We start from the raw sequence: 25248 nt of genomic DNA, 5'->3' as shown, positions 1-25248 counted from the left end.
ATAGGGTTAATTTGAACTATATCATATACTTTTATGTGGTTTAATGTATAAACATGCATAATCACTTGATCTGAATCATTGAATCATTAATCATGTTTTTATGTTAAATTTTGACCTGAAAAGTAATTAAAGCTGTCAGCGAAATGTAGTGGAGTAAAAAGTACAGTATTTGCCTTTAAATTTGCAATGAAGTAGAAGTATAAAGTTACAAATGTGGAAATATTCAAGTAAAGTAAAAGTACCTAAAAATTGCAGTGCTTTGAGTAAATGTACTTTAAAATCAAATCAAAATTACTTTATTTATCCCCGAGGGGAAATTCAGTTAGTCTGGTAACTCTGTAAGAATCAGACTGGCTGAAGAGGGGCTTGAACCTGCGGAAATCTCTGATCATTTCCTTAGTCTTTGAGGTGTTCAGTAGGAGATAGTTCTTGTGACTCCAGTCACTGAAGGCTTTTATCAGATCCCTATATTCAGATTCCTGTCCATTCCTGATACACGCCACAATATCAGTGTTGTCGGAGTACTTCTGGATGTGGCAGGACTCAGAGTTGTATTTGAAGTCCGCTGTGTACAGTGTGAACAGGAGTGGAGCCAGAACAGTGCCTTGTGGAGCCCCTGAGCTGCTCATTAATGTCCCAGAAACACAGTTCCCCAACCTGACATACTGTGGTCTTCCTGTCAGGTAATCTGTGATCCAGGAGATAAAGGAAATTTATGGCCATTAATCAATTCATTCATTTATTGATTTGTTGATTGATTTAAGTGTCCACTATATAGTACCCAACCCAAGATGATTACATGGAAAACTGCAACATCCACAAAAATCTCCTCATTGAAAGTTGTTACATCATTATTGTTTGACTACATTTAGCCCATGTTAAATTGTTCCTGAAAAAAAATGCAAGTCATAACCATAACACACTGTAGAACCATCCCCAAACATAGTATAACTGTGCTGTTAAAAGCTACATACTGCTGCTGTATAAATTCAATTCTATCCAACCATGGAATCATTATATTTGAAAAAGTTAAAAAATCAAAATCAGGACACAGTTTCCTCTTATTAATGACATACGTAGCTCCATGGGAGGGCACTGACTCAGAGTTTCCAAATATCAGATGACACCATTATTTCCATAAATCATGTACAGGAACTTTCCAATGTGGCTCATTTAGATTTTTAAACCATTTGATCCCATTATCCCTTTGAACTAGAATCTCAGGATTTAGAAATATTAGTTAGAAAAACAAGTAATTGTTGAGTTTTAATTTTAACGGTGCACTCCAGTGATTCAGTATTAAAGTTCAGGGACTCACAAGAGACAGATTAACTTATATGGAGTTTTGGGCTATTTTGTCCATTTTTGAATCCTTTTCATCCTGCCGGTATTTTTTTTTTCAGCACAACCTCACCTATATGAGGTATATATAGATATATATAATTGATTTTTTATTCTGACTTACTGGATCAACATTTGAAACCAAAAAGAAACAAAGATAAACCAACATAAATGTGATCTTGTGATTGTGTGTGTGATCCTGTCATCCAACTCTGGTTTTTATTCTAGTGTCACTCTATTTTATTTGTGTCTTGTGTGTTTAGCGGAACAATTTTGGTCATTTTGTTGTGTCTTTTTTTTAGTTATTTTGTGTCTTTTTTGGTCATTTTGTGTCTTTTTTTTTGTCATTTTGTGTCCTTTTTTGTCATTTTGTGTCTTCTTCTGTGTTTTTTTTGGTCATTTTGTGTCTTCTTCTGTGTTTCTTTTGGTCATTTTGTGTCTTTTTAGTCATTTTGTGTCTTTTTTTAGTCATTGTGTGTCTTTTTTAGTCTTTTTCTGTCCTTTTTTGGTCATTTTGTGTCTTTTGTTGTGTCTTTTTTCCAGTTATTTTGTGTCTTTTGTTGTGTCTTTTTTTTCAGTCATTTTGTGTCTTTTTTTAGTCATTTTGTACCAGGCATAAGAACCCAGACCCATTTATCCTTGAAAGAAAATTATGGGGGATATACCACAGACCAAGTGGACCACATATGTATATATATATATATATATACTTGCACTAATGTACAGTTACATCTGCATTTATTCATTTATTAGGGCCACGGGGCAATCGCACTGAGCACGTGCAAAAAGGCAATTATTATTCCGGAATAATAATAAACGGACCAATTACAATAGCACTTTCAGTGTTAAATCCAATAAAGGGCACCCTATTAACGGATTAGAATTGTTAAATGGGATAAAAACTTAGTCTTGCAACAAAAAATATGATTTTTTAAATGAGCTACTTTTTCCCATTTCTGTTTCCAGTCACACCCACATTATGGAGAAGTCACTTCTTGTCACAGTCACATGACCACCACACCAGGGTGTTGAGTATGTGTCGCTTAGGGATTTAATGAGTTAATGTGAAGCATAAAGCTGAATATGGGAGATTATAGAAGATTTAAAGTGTTTGTTACACCCCTGTCACCATGGGTTCTTATAGGTTAAAATAAGCGTCATATTCGAGAAAACAAGGTTGGTCTAATATTTTTTTCCATGACTGTATGTTAACTAATTAATTAATTATTTTATTTTCAATTTGACATTATCTGTGCTTTCTGGTTCTGTTTTGTTGTATCAACAAGCACACGCACACATAAACACACAGACAAAAAAGGCCAAGTGGAGAGCACTTCTTTTATTTTAAATATGTCATCATTGGTTTAGTCTGCATACAGTAACGTATCAGCAAATAACTACACAGTACAGAGGTGGACTGCTGCCGCACCAGTTGCAGCTTGGCCAATATGTAACATCGACAGCCACGGTCAATATCTGACAGCCAGGCCAGCATATTCCTTCATTAAACTCCATTTAAAACTTTTTTATTTGAGATACAAAACCACTAGGATGCCTGTGTGTCAGCTTCTTTTTCTACCACAACACAGACTTCAGTTTGGCAGTGTGGTACTTTACTGACACTGGCAAAAAAAGAAAAAAAAAAGAAAAAGAAAAACATTATCATAGGTTATACATTAGCTTTGTTTGATCTCAGATATATAAAGTTGGCATCTGAAAAATACATGATTGAAGTTGTTACACAAAATAATGGGGGAGGTCACAATTTGATTGATTCCTCAACCCCCTTTTGTAAATTTCAAGCATTTCCCTTTTTTTCTAAGAAAAACAATACCAATCCAATTGATGTGCGTCAACGCAAATCCTGTCTATGCACTGTTTGACCTGTGTATGGCTTTAAATGGGGTTTAAAGACTTGGCGAGATGAGAAGGCAATTATTAACGCAAAATGGATGCAAAGCTTTCAACATGTACATACTAGGGTTTCCATCGGACCTAGAACATGCAGACAGGGTAAGGTAGGAACCATGTGTCTGGTGAGAATATTGAGGCACACGTCAGAACTGTAACTGAGATTGGTTCTCCTTTGCGCCAATTACCCCTCTGTAGCTCACACTTGGGTTAACAATTTACATGAAAAAATAAAAACCAAACAAACACAGTGGTACTATATATAAATGGGCATTTTATGTAGCAAACTCACTTCCTGTGTTGCACCATTAAGGCCTCCCATGACTTGACGTTTCACTACAGGTAGCCACTAAATTCTACACTAAGCCTTATCACTCTTTTCATTTGTTCTGATTCTCAGCTGGATAGGGATACAAATGTGTGCTTTTCATTTTCTTCTATATACTTTTTTTGAAATATAACAAGCACCAGCTCTTGAACGTTATAATACTAGTACGCATTGACTCATAAGAGATGTATGTCGCTGCTAGTGGTTCATTGGTATTTTGTACTTCTCAGCGTAACCATGCACAACCAACACTTCAAAAAACACAAAGAAAAGTAAAGCGCAATTCAAAAGAATTCAAGATTAAGAACATGGAGGTTTGTAAGGTTATGGCCCATGGTTTTTTTTAGGAGGAAGAATATGATGGAAAAATATAATTCACTCAGTCACAGAGACAAAATAACACAAACTGTCATAGTTTGATGAAAGAAGAAGTGGAACTATAGACTCAAGCCTCTTATAGAATCAAGTGCAGACTCTCCTAGCTTCTCTCCAGGTCACCCAGGTAGGAAGTCACCTGTGAAGACAACAAGAAGCAAAAATTCAGGGTTAAATAACAGCATGGCCCAGATGTTCCTCAGTACAAAGGGTTTAATCACACAGCTAATGCAGTGACTTTCTGGGAGTTTGGTCCATTCCTCACTTTACTCAAGAAAACTGAAACAAGTGGGCTGGTACCAGAAATGATCTGTGTCCTGTAGGAACCACTGGCCAGAGTGCAATCTAACAAAATACTAAACTAAGTAGTACAGTAAGTAGGGGGTCAGACCATTTCCAGTAAAATCATTTTGGAAGTCAGCTCTGTCTCCACTATGTTAAAGTGTTCATGTGTTTTAGTCTTTTTGGTAATTTTGTGTCTTTTTTTGTAATTTTGTGTCTTTTTTTTTTGTAATTTTGTGTCTTTTTTTGGTGATTTTGTTTCCTTTTTGTGTCAATTTGTGTCTTTTTTTGTCATTTTGTGTCTTTTTTTTTTGTAATTTTGTGTCTTTTTTTGGTGATTTTGTTTCCTTTTTGTGTCAATTTGTGTCTTTTTTTGTCATTTTGTGTCTTTTTTTGTCATTTTGTGTCTTTTAATAGTCATTTTGTGTCTTCTTTATCATTTTGTGGTCAATTTGTGCCTTTTTTGGTAATTTTTTGTCTTTTTTAAGTCATTTTTTTTGTTTTTTTGGTCATTTTGTGTCTTTTTTTGGTCATTTTGTATCTTTTTTTAGTCATGTTGTGTCTTTTTTGGTAATTTTGTGTCTTTTTTTAATCATTTTGTGGTCAATTTGTGCCTTTTTTGTCATTTTTTGTTAATTTGTGTCTTTTTTGGTAATTTGTGTCTTTTTTTGGTCATCACAACCCGCTGAGCATTCTATCCAATCAGCAACCAGGCTATTTTCAAGGGAGAAAAATAAATAATAAACAACCACTAGGGATGGCTCATATTCAAATTAGGGGCATTTCGGCAAGTGAGATGCGACTCATTCCGGGTATTGAACTGTAGTGGAAACACGGCTAATGATCCAAAATCCAATGCAAAAATCCCATAGGTGATGCTACCTCTGGGTTGGCCTGCAAAAATATGCCATTTGGTTCGCTCTCTATTCGTAAGTCAAATGGTCAGGTAGATATTCTTTTCTTAACTCTTTTAGTTGGGGATCTTGAGGGACTTGAGGGTCGGTGAAAATTTCTGCTCCCTCTGCCCCACTGATCAGAGCTGCTAGGTATCGACCCGCGCTCAGCTCCCAGTGCGTGCCCAGGTTACATGACAAATTCAAATTAACTTGTGCCTGCCTTAAAGCCGACCAGTCTGGAGATAAAATTAGCTCCCATTCACTTTTTATCACACAAAGCATGCTGGAATATCTGGTAACGTGGACCAAAGTCAAAGTCAAAGTCAAATTTATTTATAAAGCGAATTTACAGACGGCTGAGCCGCACCAAAGTGCATCACATAAAAGTGCAAAAAGTGCAATAAAATACAGAATTGACAAAGGTAACAAAAAACAAAAACAAAACAAAATTAAATTTAAAATAAATTAAACTAAACTTAATAAGTAGGTGAGTTTAGACAAGTTGGTCGCATACAGTGGACACCATTAGCCTGGTCCGCAACACCATGTATCCCAGCATGCTTTGAATAGCAAATTAGTCTTTTTACATACATAATGAATGGGAGCCAAATTTGTCCCCAGTCTGGTCGTGACAGTCGGAACCAAGTAGAACGGACAAAAGTTCATAATGTATGCATATTTTATTGAGTGGTAATCATGCACTGCATACAGCAGTGTGTTCTAATCATAACATGTAGGCTGCACATCATCCCTTTAAATTCTGTAGAATAAAAACCTGCACGCACGGTGAATTCTCACACTGCACTGTCCGAGCCAAAGGACTACATGCCTTCATGTAAGTTTAAATTATACTAATGGAGAGAATATATTAAATTTTTTTCTCTAATATTTCAGTGAACCAGCAGATAGTAGGTTAAAGAAAAGTGCACAATTTGTTCACACTTTCTGGCTGTGACCATGTGGAATGTAGCTTGATTGAGCTAATTGAAAAGTTTTCTGTATCTATTTCCATTTACTCTTTATTGTAAAGCATTTCTTTTAGTAAAGTAAAATAAAAAAAATACTTGGAATAAGTGATTTTAAACAAAGGACTCCTAATTACTGAGGTTCAACAAAAATGTAAATGAAGAGAAATGATTGGGATTCTATTGGTATTTGGCAAATTAACAGATTACGCCTGTTTGTGATGATATGTTAAAATGTTTGTTTCTAACTGCATATGTCATGGAAATACAGCCTGAGCAAGTATCCGCTATTCCCCGGGCAACATGGAAATCATTTGTGTTGCCTGAGTGCTAAACAAGCCTCAGTCAGTATGTCAACACTAATCCATTGTTCATACTGTCAGGGAAGAAATGAACGATGCCTCTGCTCCTCCACTCATCTCAAACGGGCTGGACTATGGTTTTAATAGTAATGGAAATTACTGGAACACATTATTCAGAGTGGTGCACCTTGCATGCCTACTGTTTTCACACCATTATAATATAAAATATTAGATTTTCACAGTTTCAGTTTCTAATTCATAATAAAAAAATTCTTGAGACGTCCAACACATGTGTTATTTCCCCCACAATGGGCTCTGGTTATTAGGACTTTATCTGCTTTCATGTCGTCTCTATGAACAGATGTTTGCATATGTTTACAGAATCTGTATAGCCTGGAAACTAAACAAATCTGACGAACACATTTGTACTTGTTCTGGAAGTTGAGGATGACGTCCAGCACAACTCACGAACCTCAACAGTCAAACAAGGAAGAACCAGGCGGCAACCTCCAGGTCTGAGCAGGGAGGCAAACCAGGAAGTGCCTTAAGCTGCATTCCACCGAAAACTTCCAGCAGGGGGCGCTAAGTTTGGCTGCAGAAGGATTTTGGTCCATTCATTTCAATGCAAAATGAGAAAACTTCTTACTTGATTTATTACCTCAGAAATTTTTTTTAGGACAACACTATGGTCTCAATCACTAGTAAAAAAATCATCTTCAAGACAATTTGATGTTAATAGTTCAAATAATGGCCCCATTTAGAAGAAAATAGAAGATAAAGAATCGTATGATTTGGGGCGGGGCTACCTTTGATTGACAGGTCACTAACAAGACTAGCCGTGATCAAAATAGAAGCAGAACAATGCGTATCCACGGCAACGTGTCAATGAAGTTATGTATTAATATAATTAATATAAAGGATGTTTAGCGGTTTGGTCTCATAATTTTGACCCTTTCACTGTATTTTCACTTAATGACAGTTTATTTGAACGTTTTGTTAATTAATAATGTCTTGTTCAGCATTTGGTTAGACTAACAGACACTCCAAGGAGTCGCTGCTCAGTTTTCTGAGGTCAGTAACAAACATTTTGTTTTTGTTTTTTGCTAGCCAAAACTAACATCCCAGTTAATGCTCCAGTTAATGCTAACATGAATTAGCAGCAGCTTCTCTCAGTCAGGTTGAGGTGTAGAGAGGCTGTAGTCAGTGATCAGATCCCTCTCCTCCTCCACAGTCCAGATATGGTCTGCTCCACGTATCGGAAACAAGATGGCGACGAGTGTAACGCTGAACTCGATGTTTCCAACGGGCCACAAACCAACGGGTGACGTCACGGTCACTACGTCCATTATTTATATACAGACTATGGGCAGCACTGATCAAATATGAATCAAGATTATTTCACCACATTGCCTCAAATGTTTTCAGAAACACATTTTTGTGACCTGTAATTTCAGAAAGATTGCGACCAGGCCGCCATGTTTGTTCCTGAAAACAGACCAAGCCCCGCCTCAACCTGCATGTGTCACTTAACTCTATGTCACACGCTTCATCACTCCGATTGGTTGTTGGTCTATTCAGAGGAATTAATGTCTGAAGCAGTTGAGTGGTCAACGTTTGAATGACTGCAGCAGTTGTGTCCTGAAGGCAGCAATGTTTAGGCTGTCTGGTTTTGGCTGTCTTTTGTTGTTTTAGTACACTACATCTGTTGTTCATGTAAGCTTCTCATGGTTTATAAGATAGAACAAATTGTTTGATCTGCAGAGAACAACAATGCTGGGTTCTTCTCTCCATACTGCATGTAGTAAAGGCTTTTGATTCATCACACCAGGTGTGAATTTCTACACAGAACTCTCAATATGTTAGAAGAGGAAACAGTCATACACAGTCCTATAACAGTAGCATGTTATGCTGGGCTTACACTAAAATATTTCCCTAAAAACTCTAAACACTTGTCTTTAGATGTGAGAAGGTGTGAGCTGATAGTCTTCCAGGAGTCTTTTCCAAATCTTTTCAAAGTCTTCTGATGTAGAGGTAGCATTAGCTCATGTTAGTTGCAGATTACTTACACAGAACAAAATCAGGCTGTGAATTTGTTTCATTCCAAACCCAGCAGCTCGACGTCAAAGATGAGGGTGGCGTTAGGAGGAATGATTCCCGGGTGGCCTTTGTTTCCGTAAGCGAAGTCAGGTGAGCAGGTCAGCTTGGCCCTTTGACCAACACTCATCTGGAGGTGTGAGGAGACAAACAAACAAACAGAGAAGAGAAGAGAAACAGAAGTCAGGGCTCATGTGGGAGAGCTAGTCTGCAGCAAGGTTATAATAGTTTTGGGTTTTTGAACCTGGTCTCACAGGAATCCGTGGAATAGCCACGGAATCACTCAAATTTCTGTGAAACTGACACGGATTTCGCTACAATGCAAGTTAATGACAGTCATATCCCGTGGCTATTCCATGGATTTTTTTCCTATTGGTTTGTTCCAAGTCACGTGACTTTCAAGGTCCCAGCGGTCAGAACAAAAAACATGGCGGACAGTTCTCTCATTTTTATTGAAAAAATCAATGTTTTGACTTAGTTTCTGCATAAAAATGGATTTTGATCACATTTCTAGCGAGAAATATGTGTTTTATTTTATAAATATTCACTCAGTGAATGTACATAATCACTTTGTATGTTGGAATAGCCACGGGATATGACTGTCATTAACTTGCATTGTAGCGAAATCCGTGTCAGTTTCATGGAAATTTGAGTGATTCTGTGGCTATTCCATGGATTTTGCTTAACTCAAAATCCGTGGCTATTTCACGGATTCCTGTGAGACCATGTTGGGATTTTACATTAGTTTTAGTTATAATTTCGTTGTCAATTTTTGTTTTCAAATTCAGTTCGTTTTAGTGAGTTTTAAGAGTGAGTTTGCTAGTTTTAATTAGTTTTTAATTTTTTGGAAAATGCTTAGTTTCAGTTTAGTTTTTATTAGTTTTAGTGTTAGTTTTTTTGTAATGGGGTATTTGTCACAATAAATGTTGTCTTTATTTCCTTTGTCTGATCCATCTCAGCCCCAATAAGGTTATTAAGAGGGTCCAGCAATGGTTGGCTTGTATTGCCTCGTTCAAAATCAAACGATTTACAGCGTTCTTTTATCTACAGATCAATGTCTCTCTGGAATGATCTGCCTCAGTATCTCTGCTGTATCTACAGTCAATCAGTTTTTAAAAGGAAACTTAAAGTCTATCTAAGACAGAAATTTGTCTGGTGGGTGTGTTGTGGGAATGACCTGTCTTGAATAACTCAGCTGTATTTAGTTTTTGGGTAGGTTTAGTATTTTTATTATATTGTCAACTATTGTGTGGGTTTGTCTATTTTATATTGTATGTACTTGTTTTGTTTTTAGTTGATATTTTTGTTTTTGTAGAGTTCTTAATTGTGATGGTATTGTATGTTGTATGTGTTACGGACCCCAGGAAGACTAGCTGATTGCTATGGCATCAGCTAATGGGGATCCTTAATAAAATGAAATGAAATGAAATGAAATTAATGAAATGAAAGTCATAAAACCAGAGAGATGAAATAGGTTTCATATCAACCAAAAAGGTTTAAGTATGAAAAAAGTTAACAAACACAAAAAACGAAGGACATTTTCACTGCAAGTTTAGTTAGTTTTGTAACCACAAAATACAGTTTCAGTTAGTCATCGTTTTTTAAAAAAACTCTCATTTTTATTTCAGTGAACGAAAATGTTTTTTCAACTCTCGTTCTCTGAAAACTCTAGTTTTTGTTATTTCTTTAGTTTTCGTTAATTATAATAACCTTGGTCTGCAGCACAAAATACAGTTACGTAGATCCTGATGCAGTCTCTGCAGCTGAAGTTGGATAATAAACCACAAGGGAGAGTGAAAGTAGAGATGAAAACATCTCTCCTACTAATGATGCTTCATTATTTCTGAATCTAATCTTCCACACTGTATTGCAAAATATTTGATGTTGCAATCATCAAAAGCTTTTTAAACAGATAACTTATTGAGATATAAAAGACTGATGTTCTCATCCACAACCACAGCACACACACAGGAGCCGTACACAGGCAGCACCATTTACTAACCCTCATGTGAAGCTGCAGGGCTGAGTGTGTGAGATAAAGAGCTGTGTCCGTGCTGTATTGACCCACTGTTTACTGTGTTAATGGAAACCTTGGTGGGACTAAACCCAATAATGGAACCATGTCAATAAATTAATGAATTTCAGCAGATGAACTAACGACATTATCAGCAGCACAATGGTCCTTCTTTCATGCAATCAGAATGAGTTCTGTCTCGGCATCATTTCTTAGACTCTGTCTGTTCCAATGCTATTATACAATACACTGCACAGGGCTTCAAACTCACTTTTTATATTGATTAGACTTGTGTGTAACTTTTTCATTTAGGTCAGGGTTCAACATTAACCATAACCTGATGGCCCATGCAGACAAACAGTGTTGGGGGTAACGCCTTACAAAGTAATGTGTTAGAGCAGGGATTCCCAAAGTGTGGTGCGTGGACCCCCAGGGGTGCATGAGCTGCCACTAGGAGGTACACAAGATGAAAAATGTAATGTCGGTCTGATAATTACACAACTACATTTTTCCCCACACAATAAAGAAATTAAATAAACATTTCCTTTGTAAATGTAACAACAATGTAAACAAATGCAGGTTATTCAAAATGCACTTCATCTTAAAATGAAGCGTAGAAGAATCTTTATCTTCTTCCATTTTTCCAGCCTGTGTTATGATGACGGGTTGTGTTAGCTACGCTCATTTAAACTTGCTGCAATTTTTGTTCAACGCAGCTAAAAATATTATAACATTTTTCCCAACTTATGTGCTTTCTGCCTCTGATCCTGAGCCTGTCATCATCCTCTTTGCTCTTAAAAGTGGAAGCTTGTGCATAACTTTGTTGCATTATATTGAAACTGTGTTTCAGATTAATTCAAATGTGAGACCGCATTGTTGTGATGGTGATTATTTAATTATATTTGTGTGTTCTGGTCATTTGAGCATGATTAAACATGCCGCCTTTAATATGGTTATAAAAAAGCTAATGGCATTTTGTTTTTTTGAAGGTGTGGGGGATTGGGGGTGTGTCAACCCAATTGGGACATAGAAGGGGGTGCACGGCTAAAAAAGTTTGGGAACCGCTGTGTTAGAGGATAAGTTTCCTTCAGACAGTCACTAACTAACTGCAGTAACTAGCAAAGGGTAAAACTGAGAAAAACTGCTTTAAAGTTTATTTAAAATTTTGTAAACTGGCCAGCCAAATGGGTTTTAGTTAGGTTAGTGATATGACACTTATTTCAACATGTATTGATGATGTCATTTTAATGCTAAAAAATTATGATTATTTGATTTTGATTTGATTTTTAATCTGTGTAGTTCTGTAATGGTAACATCCAATCACAACACTAATCAGTTTAAATGAAACATTATTTGATTATTTGACCTTTGACCCCAAAATTGTAGTTACTGCACTCTGGTTTTGCTGTAAAAGGTTCTAATAGTAATGATAAACAGAGTGCAGTAACTACACTGTAAACAATTGTCTTGTAAATTAACAGTAAAATACTGGCAGCAGTATGTATGGTACTGTGATAAAACCACATACTGAATTACAGTACAATCCTGCATTTCATTGATTTTTACAGTAGACTAAAACAGTAAAGTGCTGAAGCTAGTTGTAATAGTGTTGCAGTATACAATGCAGTCATTTTTTGTAAATAGAGCATATTACTGTCTGAAAGCCAATTACTACGAATTAAGCGCTGTCTTCACTGCAACCTCAGTAATTTTAGAATTATCAGAATGCATTGCTTTCTACAGTATAATACCTTTTTAATGGAAAACAGTATGTTATTGTCACAATTTGGCTGTTTTCTTACAGCAATCGGTTACAGTGTACAATGTTGTTGTCTTCTTTCAGCTTTTATAGTTTGTTTTCCATGAATAAACATCTTCAAATGGAATGTGTTGTGTGTGTAGAAGTGTATTTAAAAGTGTTTAACAACTCTTTTTTAAAAGATTTGTGTATTTCAGACTTAATATTATAAAGTAATGTTATATTTTAGTCTTAATATAATTTTATCTCACTTTTTTACTTAATCACTATCTAGATAATAATTTCCCTATCAAATAAACGTATACTTTCTGTTATTCTTGTCTTTACTATTCAACGCAATGATGAAATACAAGGCTACACTGTATCAGACGCGGTAAGTGAACTTACTGCTACTTGGTTACTACTTTGGTTTTATGTTTAAATGTTTAGTTAGTCTTAGAAGTAACTTTACTCCAACACTGTTGAGAAAAAGTGACTCTGTGGCCACATGTCCCCTGCAGGTGGCCACCATGTTTTGTCAGGTCTGGTTTGAAATTGAGACCTGGACAGAGTGACCCTTTAGCTCAACGGCACCATCTGTTGTTAGCATGTTCCCGTGATAATGTTGATGTCCATTTGGTTTGGAATTAGCTTTAGCCTAGCCCTTAGCAAGGCCGGATTAACCATATGGGCAACTGGGCAATTGACCTATGGCTAAGCCCCGCCCCCTCCACTCACTCGGACAAACTGTCAACATTCGGTGACAGGCGCTATGGCAGCTGTGACAGTCAGAGAAATTTCACAGGAGGCAATTAATCACTTTTGGAGACAGAAAAATGAAATATCATCTCAAAGTCACCAAAAGGGCCTTCATTAACAGGTTAGAGGTTTTCACTCGTCTTTTCACCCCACTGACACCGCTCATTCCGGTGCTTGTTGTAAACAAACAGAGATCGCTAAGTGAACACCTCCTGCAGCAGCAGAACATACACACTGTACTGCTACAGAGCTAACTGTAGCTAACTGCCGCTAACAGGTCGGCCGGCTCGTTAACAAGAGGCTCTTGTTAACGAGCCGGCCGACCTCGTTAGCGTTCGTTAAGACGGAGTCGCTGGATTTGATATTGATATATATTGATTTCTTACGGCACACTTGTGTGCCGCGGAACAGCGGTTGGGAATCACTGCCATAGGAAACTGGGTTACTGCTCCCATATTATTGGGCTATACCTTGTGTCAGAGTTGCATGTACCCCATGCACACCGTTTGACCATTTTAAACTTAAAATCTCAACAAAAAACACATAAAAATGATTGAAAACGGACTAACTCCAATGCATTTCAATGGATGTGGAAGCAGAGAATCTCCGAGTGTATTGAGTTAGCTATGCGCACTGTGATTGGCTCATCGCGTTTGGGGGTGTGGCTTAGCCATAGGTCAATTGCCCAGGGGCCCACGACCTCTAAAGGGCCCGGGGCCGTGTGGGCACAAGCAAAATATCTGGTTATCTCTCGCTGATATGTTCAACTGTCCATCGGAGCCGTTGCTCAACAATGTTTCTGTTTAAAATGAGCAGAGGACCAAAATGCTACTTGATTCTAGATTCTTGACTTGTGTTTGTGTCTTGTATCAATTCAATACATTTGTGCTGCTGGGAATAGGTGTTGTTAAATAAATATTGGATGCTTATTTTTTTGTGAAATTGAGGACACTTCCTTCCCTATTTTTCTATCTTTTTGTACGGTCTTCCAAATAAAATTTATTATTATTATTATTATCTATGTCAGTAGTTCTCAACCTTTTGAGTCGCGACCCCCAATTTAACATGCATGTTGTCCGCGACCCCCGTTCACTGAACAGAATCTCACACGCACAGTTCAGATCACCCAAAAAAGAAACAAAATTACCAAAAAAAGGAAACAAAATGACCAAAAAAGACACAAATTGACCACAAAATGATCAAAAAAGACATAAAATGACCGAAAAAAGCCAGAAAATGACCAGAAAAGACACAAAATGACCAAAAAACACACAAAATGACAAAAAAAAACACACACACAAAATGACCAAGAAAAAGACATGAAATGACCAAAAAGACTAAAACACATTAACACATGAACACTTTACCACAGTGGAGACAGAGCTGACTTCCAAAATGATTTGGCGACCCCCAGAAATCATCTCGCGACCCCAATTGGGGTCCCGACCCCAAGGTTGAGAAAAGCTGATCTATGTAGTGGGTCAATTTTGCCAGATTATACTGATGCTGATGTGTTTTGTTTTCATAAAATCATATGTGAGTGAGTGGCATCTGTACATGAAAATGCTCTTGATGACAGTAAGTTATTGATGTACTGAGTAAATTAACTGTATATTACTGTAATTTATTCTGTATTTTGCCAGATTATGGTGATTCTAGGGTCGTGATGATGGGGCCCTTGAATATTGTTGCCCAGGGAACAGCAAAGTGTTAATCAGGCCCTGGCCCTTAGCCCTCCTCTCTCCCCCATCCTTGTTTAGTCTTGACGCGGCGGGTTAGCAGGACCTGTCAGTGCTGCAGTACTCCAGATTGGTCTTGGTCCACTTTTTGAAGGTCTCATTCAGTCTCAGACAAAGAGGACGTGGCTTTTTATTTGAAGACTGGCCAAGACCACAACTGCAGGCATATCACTACATTTCCTGAACACTGTCTGATTGATTTGCATATTTACATCAATGTTGACTCATATGAGCTCCGACATAAAGGCCACAGGCCTCTGTACCGTTCTCCAGCTAGATAGAGAACTCAGGATGTGACAGCAGAGGATGGAGACGCAGTAATGCGCCTCGTTTCAATGAAAAAATACGTATTAAAGAGACTTGCTTGGCCGTATGCCAGAGGTGTGGACTCAAGTCACGTGACTTGGACTCGAGTCATGGAATTGATGACTTTTGACTCGACTTGACAAAAAGTAAAGAGACTTGCAACTCGACTTGGACTAATAACTTGTGACTTGACTTGGATTTGAGCCTTATGACTTGAAAAGACTTGCTACTTTCCCCAAAAGCCTTAAAGAGAGATTTAAAAAGTCTGTTACTAAGGAGCGCTCTATCTGTCGCTGTGTGTGTGTGTGTGTGTGTGTGTGTGTGTGTGTCTGTCTGTCTGTGTGTGTGTGTGTGTGTGTGTGTGTGTGTGTGTGTCTGTCTGTATGTCTGTCTGTCTGTTTGTGTCTGTGTGTGTCTGTGTGTGTCTGTGTATGTCAAATCAAATTGCAGGACAACCAATGAAGAAGAACTGTCAAAAAACAGCGCCAGTTGGCAAAAATGATACCAAAGATAGTTTCGTTTACGTATAATAACTATAAAGTGGTCAACAAAAAATGAATTGTATGCAAAACATGCGAGTCAAAGATTATAGACGGAGACGCAACAACTGCCAACTTCATCTGACATTTGAAGCTGCACAAAGAACCGTAAGGTTTTGAATGAACGCTAACGCTAGCTAACATGTAGATTCTTCCTTGACACAACCCTGTTCATTGTTATGTTCGTGTATCCCCCCCTTCTCTCACACACACACACACACACACACACACACACACACACACACACAATATGAGATGAGACAGGACAGAAACTGCTGTAGAACTAGTTATAGTGCACTATGCTCTTGTTATGCACTTGTTTTTTTTCCCAAACAGTTTGAAGAATGTTCTTGCAAAACAAAGTTTTGATAAATAAATACAGATTTTAAAAGCATACATGATCTGTGTAAATAGTATTACTCTGTTGTTAAAAGGACTCAAAAGGACTCAAAACTCAAACTGTAGGACTTGGGACTTAACTTTAGACTTGTTGGTGTTGACTTGGGACTTGGGGGCAAAGACTTGAGACTTACTTGTGACTTGCAAAACAATAACTTGGTCCCACCTCTGCCATATGCACACGTCAAGTTACATTGAGAGTGCTATTTATATCCAATATTTATGTTTTTAGCTGGTCTAAGCCCAGTGCTTGTGTATTTTGAGTGCTCCTCTCTCTGGCCCGCTCAATCACTCTATCTTTCCCACGCTGGGAAGAAGAAAAATACACATCAAGCCCCTTTCCATGCAAGTTGAATCACTTTAAAGATGATTATTTCAGTGTTACATTTTTTTTTTTTTTACCATAATACCACCTTTTGTAATAAATTGTAATCCTTTATTCATCCATAATAAATGCGACACAAAAGTGCCAAAAACTATTTTCTCAAATGGCCACTTGAAGCTTGGCTCCCATAGACCCCTATGTTAAAATCCCCAATTTTACAACATAAATTAACATGTATACAGCGTTGTACAAAAACAGCTTTTGCCTCTACGGCTAATCTAGCCTTTCATGACAACTGTGAGGGGGATGAATTTTTAATGTAACTCAGCCGTTTAAATTATATTAAGGCTTAAAGTTATGCATAATTAAAGGTATGGCTGCTTTGGGTGACAGGTAGCTGCTGTCACAGGTGGCGTGCCTCAGTTATCGCTTATTATCTGACTTTAACACGCAAAATATTGATGAAGCAGTACAAAAAATACACACATAGCATGAAGCTTGTACCAGGAGTTGTTACCTCACATTTTTTAATTTGAACACCTAAGATGTAAAATGTTATATATTCCATGATGCATTAAAATAATAGTTTAATTTGTAATGATAAGTCCCAGACACTGTATCTTTGCGTCCCAGGTGTTATTTTTTATTAAGGCATCCTTAATTCCGAGCGCTGCTTGACAGATTAAATGGTCGTACTCCGTAGCCCTGACTGGTCTCCAGCAATTCACAACGGCAACATAAAAAAACTGACTTCAATGAAAGTGCATATTTTCTAAGTGCAGTATGTGTTCAGCTTAGGGCTGGGCGATATATCGATATAAAAGATATATTGGTATATTTTAAATGTGATATGGAATTAGACCATATCGCAGATATTGATATAGTTCAATTTTTGCTTCTTTCTTTATATATAAATGCTGCCCTTACTAGGGTTTGTCATATTTAGTTATTTTGTAATGTTCGTTTTTAGGGATGATGCCGATCAAAATCAGATCAAAGGTTAAAATCACCGATCCGATCGCATTATACGTACATGTGCTTTACAAGTGTTTGTTATGGTGTGATATACATTCCTGATCCAAAGGTGGCGGTAGTGCGCCGAAATGCTGCCGCTTTAAAACGAAGAAGAAGAAGAGTTGCGTTGTGGTCACGCAGCCTGCATGAACCTACACACACCCACAACATGGCATATGGCATATGGAACTTTTTTTTTTTCAAAGTAAGTGAGTCCGATGTCACACACGCTAGCTGCAATTTATGCAAGCGTTTAGACATTTAGAGAAATGTTAGTGTGAGAGTGAGCAATAATAATATGTTACACTGTACTCTAGTTCAATGTGCAATAATGCCACCAATGGTCAGACTGGCATTTTGAGTTTGTTTAGCCTGTTAAATAGGCTCAATTTGTATTTGAATTGTATTTGATACAATATATGCAACAATACAGCCATTAAATGGATAGTATCAATGAATAAATGAGTGAACTTTCAACATGAAGCTCTTGCCTGGTCTTGACTGCCCTATAGAGGCCATGTTGGCATATTGTTTTCCACAGAGCCACTGCTGCTATGAAGGAATATTAAAGTTACTGCTATGCAATAAATAAAGGTCAATCTAGGTAATCTAGTAATTAAATGATTACAAGGTTAACATAAATGAAAGACTATAGGCCTGTATATGAGTGGATGAATTGATGGGGGGAAAACAAGAGTAAAATATAAATATTACTATCGTCCAACGTGATTGATCGGTTCTGATCGGTAATCGGATTAGGTGATCGATGATCGGTATTGTTCCCAAAAAACCTGATCGGACCATCTCTATTCGTTGTTCTTTTCTCATATAAATATATTTATTTCAGAAAAAGATTGGGCTATTTTATTTCATAGGCTTTTTTAATTTAATATATCTTTTTATTTAAATGTGCACTTTATTGAATATTTTCACTTTAACGGGTTCAATAAAACTACTTGTGATACGTCATATTTGACTTTGACTGAACATTTGCTCTCACTTTGCGATAAAAATATCAAGATATATGTCGTACACTGAAAAAAGAACCAACTTAATTGAATTGTTTCATTTGGTAACACCTAAATGAATTAAGTTCTTTCAAATTAATTTAAAATCAATTGTGTTAATCTAATTTATTAAATTAATTTGAAAGAACTTAATTCATTTAGGTGTTACCAAATGAAACAATTCAATTAAGTTGGTTCAACTTCTTTCTTTTTTCAGTGTATATCGATATTCAGCCTAAATATATCGGGATATGACTTTTGGTCCATATCGCCCAGCCCTATGTCAGCTCCCCAGCCTACCTGCACTACGCCTTCTTCCCAGCCTCGGATCACTTCCTGCTTCCCGATCTTGAACCTGAAAGGCTTGTCCCTATCACGAGATGAGTCAAACTTGCGTCCGTCTGTCAGGGAGCCTGCAAACAAGGAGACAGAGAGGCACAGAGTCAGAAATAAAGACACAGCTGTCAATGCACGACCGTTTCATGTGGGTAAAAAAAATCCAGCTCTTAAGTACCTCTGAACATGCAAATGACATGATGTATCACTAATAGAATTCCTGCTGCAGAAACATGTGCAGACTAGATAATGATGGAAAACTACTGGCTCTCTGTGTAGCAACATCCAGAATGAAGAAACTGTATTTATAACATTTCATAAAAAACATTGGAAACAAATACATCTTCCAAGCTTGTCTGACATCCATCTTCCCTGCTGTGTGTATATTGAGAACGCAAATGAAGGGATTCCAAGGATCTCAGAAATAGCCGCTGCAGCTGTCTGCGGGGTGGGTTTCAGAGTGACAGTCAGGAAAATGCAAGCATCAAACTGCAGAATAGCAGCCCTCCAAGACTATTTACGCCAGTGCTATTACTGTTATTAGCAGCAGCCAGGCAGCGAGTGTATGTGTGTGATGATTTGGTGTGATGCGAATGTGTGTGTGTGTGTGTGTGTGTGTGTGTGTGGTGTGGGAGAAGGTGCAACATTGCTTATGTTGTCAGGCACATCAGGGGGCGGCTGGCAAGATGCAGCCTGTAATCGAGGCAGTGGAGTGGGTGTCCTGTCCTCTTGTGGACATTGAGATAGCAGCCTAATGGAATTATCTATAAGAGCTGAAAGGTCCTACCCAAGTATCAAAGCCCATATACTGCATTTCACATTTAGCCATGAAACAACACTACTGACGGACCATTTCCTGCAGCCAGAGCCTCTACAAAACCCCAGAAAATTCAAGTTTTGATCCTCACTTGGACATTTAAAAGGCTTGTGTAATGGAATATCCTGTTTCATGTCGCATTTCAAGGCTGCTTTGTAGGCTGACAGGAAGAGAGACTGCCCAGAGAGGAAATCCTGTAGTTTGTGCGATATGAAAAAACAATGACGATGCAGACTCACGCCAAAAAAGAAATGAAAAAAACTTCACTTTGAGAAGCCCAAATCAGGTCTTGTTACATAATGTTGAAGCAAAGAGGCTTGTGTTACAGAGAGAGTTATGTCTGTCTTACCAGGCAGGAGGACTGAGACCAGCTTTGCCAAACTAAGAATAGGTGCAGACAAATTTATAGTCTCGCATGGTAGGAAGCAAAAACCCACTGACATCCCATTTCGCACTTGGTGACGATATGTAGGCCTGTCACGATAATAACTATATCGACTTATTGTTCAATATATAAAAATTGAGACAATGGTTTTTTTCATATATCAATATATTGACGTTTACATGTGTGACTTTTTGTGTGTTTTTTGTGTTTAAAGTAAAGCTGCGATTGTTGGACAGGCAGTACGAATTGCCGGAAAAAAAACCCCAACTATATTTCCCAAGCAGCCATTCCAGCTGTTTATGTGTTATTTTAATTATAAAATAATATAATAAATAATGTTTATCTGAGTGTAATTTATTGTTAACAGTCTGAAAGTCTATTTTTTTTCCTTTTGGTTGTAGTTTATTTATTTATGTTTAATTTATCTAGGATATTTTAATATTTCTTTTCCACATTTCAATTCCAATGTTTGATATTCTTGAGATTAAAAAATGAATTGCCATGGAAAAGGATGTACTTATTATGCTTTAATATTGTTGTAAAAATAAAAGGACATCGATACAACGATACTATCGTTTATCGTGATACTTTCTGGGAAAATATATCGTCCTAAAAAATGTGTTAACGTGACAGGCCTAACACTATGTTTTTCTGTTGGTAAGGACACCAGAAATTTAGTAGTTGATACTAGTAGCTAGCCTGGGTATACTCATACTGCCTTGCGCACTCAATTTCCTTTTTTAGCCCCGTTTTAGGGATCCAATCACAGAACGGGGAGGGACGGCAAGACAATGACGCGTACTACTCGGCAGATGGAAGCTTGTAGTTTTGTAGTTTTCTTACAGATCTAACATGGCTGCAATAGTTTAGAGCGAAAGTTGATTTTAAAAGAAGAACAACATTTTGACTTTAAACTTCTGTTTCACCACCAAAAAGGATGTTTTAGCCTTGCTTCCGACAGGATTTGGCAAAAGACTAATCTACCAACTAGCGCCGCTACCGCTCACTGCTGTAACGCTGGTGATCTGGCTACGAGCCGGGGGACAGCGGAGCCCCCAGAGACCCCCAGCAGCTCGTCTATTGACCATATAATCAGTGGATGTGTGGCTTAATGACATGAGGAGAAATAAGGCGTAAAAAGAAATAATCTTGCAGAAAGCGAGAACTGGAGAAGCAACGCAGCAAGCAACACTTGCACACACACACACACCAACACTGCCAGTAGACTGTGAGCTGAAACTATAGAGCAGCCAGAGTCAGAACATGCTGCAGAAGCAGAATTGAGCATTTTAGTCTCAAAGTAGAGATGGGCTAGTCTGGCTATGTAAACATCAATTTCTGTCGCTCTACATACGTCATCTGGTATAACTGATACGATTGGCTAAGAGCTACGTACAGACGCTTATGATAGACAATCATAGCGCCCAATAAACGATTCTGGAGGATCGTAAACCACACCTCCTCTACGGAGAAATGAACGGCTGGTTTCCAGACTAATCTCATTTGTGATTAGTCTGGCGTTAGCCAGGCTAACTAGTAGCAGTAAAATTCCATGATTCTCTATTCTCAGTCGGAGGCAATAAATCATGATATAATGGTATTATTCCTGACCACCAGAGACGTTACACATTACCTGGATAACAACAAACTCTGTCAGTCATCCAGAATTCATAGAACCTTAGTTACAGCTATGACTCTTGCTTTACTGTTGGAGTTTGTCGTGGGGCTGCACGATTATGGCCAAAATGATAATCATGATTGTTTTGATCAATATTGTGATCACGATTATTCATCACAATTATTCATCATGTTAGGGAAAACATCTGTATTTTTATCGCACTACTTTTAAACAAACAATAGGAACAGTTTTTAGTGTCTGGTGCTTGTTGTAAACAAACAGAGATCACTAAGTGCATGCACACTGTACTGCTACAGAGCTAACTGTTAGTCTATTAGAAATTTGCGGACTGGACGCTAAGAGGTTAACATCCCCTCCTGCTCCAGCTGCAGCTGGGACAGACTGCTGCAGGAGGACTTTGCCGCTTCGACTTACGCTTAACGAGCCGCCAGCCCCCGCGGCTCATTAAGAAGGGTAAGAACGAGTCTCCAATAGTCTCCAATAACACCAGGAAAAGTCGCTAGATTTGTCTCCAGTCGCTTTTTTGAAAAATAGTCGCTAAGGGGGTCTGAAAAGTCGCTAAATATAGCAACAAATTTGCTAAGTTGGCAACACAGCTTCGCCTGTTTTTACAAATGGCGCGTTGTTGTGGCGTCGAGTACTACGTCACATCCTGCTTAGCACACTATCCAATCAGCAACCAGGCTTTTTTCAGGGGAGAAAAAAAGACCCTGCCCCCTGGTGGTTGGTGGACTACTGGTGTAGAAAGTGCTTGATTAGATATGCAGGAGAGCCCGAATTTAAAAATGGAAATATCGCTGACAATCAGGTTAATTTAATCGTGGCGGCCAAAATCGTGATAACGATTAAAATTTGATCAATTGTGCAGCCCGATAGTCTGAAAATACATACTGGAGTCCAGAGACTGCTGTTGTGCTTCTTATCAAATAATTACATATTATAGTATGGAAACACTGTGCATAAGGAATGGTTAGGTTTTGCACAACAACCCCTTGGTTAGGGTTAGAGAAAGATCACTTCTTTGTACTATTGGAGGAACGGAACCGTTGAAGAAACGGCATGGCACCATCAGCTTGGTCTCTGGGAAACTGTAACAGGCTTTTTCTTTATTTACTGACATATAGACCAAAAGATTAATTGGTAGATGAATCAGTAATAAAATATTAATCATTAGCAGACTGTAAATTGGCCCTATAATTGTATCCTGGTAATGCAAAGAATTAAAACTGAGCTGATACAGGAGTAAATAAGTGATGCCAGTAGGAGGTATAATGGAGAATACTTGAAATATTTAGAGTCACTCAAACATTCTGCGTCTCTAGAGAAAATATTACAGGAATAATACAGTGAGTCTGCCATTATTGCAGTCGCCCAGACGGTTATAATCCGCTCAACTAAACGCCACCAACCCCCCCTAGAAACTCCAACAAAGAAGGAAAAGCTGTGGAAATCAGACGGGATTTAAACCCGCTGTCTGGTCTGTCTGTCTGTCTGGGCCTGTGAGTGAACCCTGCGGCGGAATCCGTCTGCGTTTCCCCTTCTTTTCTTGTTAATTCTCCAGACAAGACAAATTACCACATTATCCAGTGATCTTGATGAGACTGTAATGGACCGCTCGGCCCAAACTAGAGCGCGCATGATTTTACGCAGTGATGAATCCAGTGCGCTGTCCCCGGGACACAGCCACTGCTCCTGCTGTGAACATTATCGCATCCGAGTATGTTGTGTGCTTCCACGGAGTGAAAATGTAGTGAAGGGGTTAAATTTTCATGCAGCCCAGTCGGTGACTGACAGTCATGCCTCTTTGCCCTACTGAAGAATCACTGCCTAGAAGGTTTGAGGATAAAAAATGTCTGCTGTGCATAGTTTATCGCGCTCCACAGCCTTTAAAAAAGTGCTATCGCTATAATATTTTCTTTTGGGGATTTACAGTGTGTGCTGTGATACTTAGAGGATTACCATGCTTGGCTATTTTTCATACGGGTGTAGTAGACAGTTGCCCACAGCCGTCACTCCACTTGCACGGCCTTCATAACCAACTGGAGCAGCCAAATGTGCAGAATGTGTCCATGCATGCAGAGTAAGTTTCTTATTTAAAACTCACCAACATAATGCACCACGCACGTCTGTCCTTTTTTGGGGAAAGTCCTTCCTGTGGAGAAACCAAAGAGGTGCTTAATATAACAGGCATACTACGCAATTGAGGCGGTGTTTCTGCGGCTCTGTTAGATATATGCAAACAAATAATATGCACTTAGTAATAAGCACAAACACGTTTATCTCCGTGCAGCCGCTTTACCGTCGCCCGGGGTTATGGTCTCGATTTCGACTCCCATTTTTGGCGCTGTGTTGTGGAGCTGTCCCTGCACCGGCAACACTCTTCCTTCCCGCAGTCAGTCTGTCTGCTCCTCCGGCGGATGTTCTCAGCTGTCTGTCTCGCTCTCCGGCTCTCTGCAGGGAGACCAGCGTCAAGAACCTGGATTATACAACACCACTTCCGCCCCCGACCTACAAAATAAAACCCACACAGAGGGATCTCAGACTATGACACTAGCCCCCTGGCGGCCATAGTGGAGGATCACAATAACAAGGAGCATCTTCTATAGCAGTGGTTACCAACCTTTTTCTTGAGGGACCCACAATTTATACCATTGTAAACTTTGGCGACCCCCTCATTGCCCATTGCTTCTATGAAGCCGAACTCAAAGTGACTTTCATGGTACCCTCTCTTCTTTTTTTGAGGAATTCAGCATTTTCGTCTCCCTGACGCTTCGGCATTTTTCCATTAGCTCTGTGTTTCTGTTGTTAGGTGAGGTTCCGCTAGGTGAGGTTACCACTAAATGAGGTTACCGCTAGGTGAGGTTACCTCTACCGAATTTCCCTCCGGGAAGGAATAAAGTAATCTATCTATCTATCTATCTATCTATCTATCTATCTATAGGTAAGGTTACCGCTAGGTGAGGTTACCTCTAGGTGAGGTTACCTCTAGGTGAGGTTACCACTAGGTGAGGTTACCACTAGGTGAGGTTACCTCTAGGTGAGGTTACCACTAGGTGAGGTTACCTCTAGGTGAGGTTACCACTAGGTGAGGTTACCTCTAGGTGAGGTTACCGCTAGGCGAGGTTACCTGTGTATACTGCAATAGGGATGTTACACATGTCCTTATTCTCGCGATATAGCCTTTATTTTTAAACTTTTCTATAGTGATTTTTCTATTTAAATAAATTAATAAATGTTTAATGTAGCCCTAATTAAATGCTGACTCATCTATATTTAACACATGAGATTTATTACATCCCTTAAAATCAAGAGGGCTTCGCGACCCCCTGTGAATCTTTGGTGCCCCCCTGGGTGGGTCGGGCCCCCACCTGTTGGGAATTACTGTTCTATAAAACCATCAAACACTGACTGGGGTACATATGGAAGAGGATTAGGGCCAGAAAGGAGGGGGAAAAAAGAGGATATTTTTTTTGACAATAAAGTTGAAATACAATGTAGAGAAATAAGTCGAAATGTCGAGAATAAAGTAATTTTTATGAGTTTAGTAGGCCGCAAGCTAGATCCCTATTTTCCTCAATAAATCTAATATATTCACCAGGCGGCAACCTCCTGGTCTGATCAGGGAGGCAAACCAGGAAGTGCCTTAAGCTGCATTCTACCAAAAATTCCAACAGGGGGCGCTGAGTTTGGCTGCAAAAAAAATCTGTCCATTCATTTCAATGCAAAATTTGAAAACT

The 25248-nt window shown here is 38.5% G+C and overlaps 1 protein-coding gene across 1 annotated transcript; it reads right to left on the bottom strand.

Moving 5' to 3' along the window:
* Nucleotides 1-2660: 2660 nt before the first annotated feature.
* Nucleotides 2661-23945, bottom strand: fkbp1ab (FKBP prolyl isomerase 1Ab). The gene is made up of 5 exons (XM_059332692.1): nt 23811-23945; nt 23616-23663; nt 18635-18747; nt 8467-8624; nt 2661-4094 (listed from the first exon to the last, which is right to left on the bottom strand). Exons 1-4 carry the CDS (start codon nt 23845-23847, stop codon nt 8496-8498), a joined length of 327 nt encoding a protein of 108 aa, XP_059188675.1. The 5' UTR covers nt 23848-23945; the 3' UTR covers nt 2661-4094; nt 8467-8495.
* Nucleotides 23946-25248: the final 1303 nt, after the last annotated feature.

This window comes from Centropristis striata, chromosome 5 (assembly GCF_030273125.1).
Source record: "Centropristis striata isolate RG_2023a ecotype Rhode Island chromosome 5, C.striata_1.0, whole genome shotgun sequence".
In the NCBI taxonomy this organism is placed as follows: domain Eukaryota; kingdom Metazoa; phylum Chordata; class Actinopteri; order Perciformes; family Serranidae; genus Centropristis; species Centropristis striata.
The sequence above is the reverse complement of the archived record's forward strand: the minus strand, read 5'-3'. Positions and strand labels throughout refer to the sequence as shown.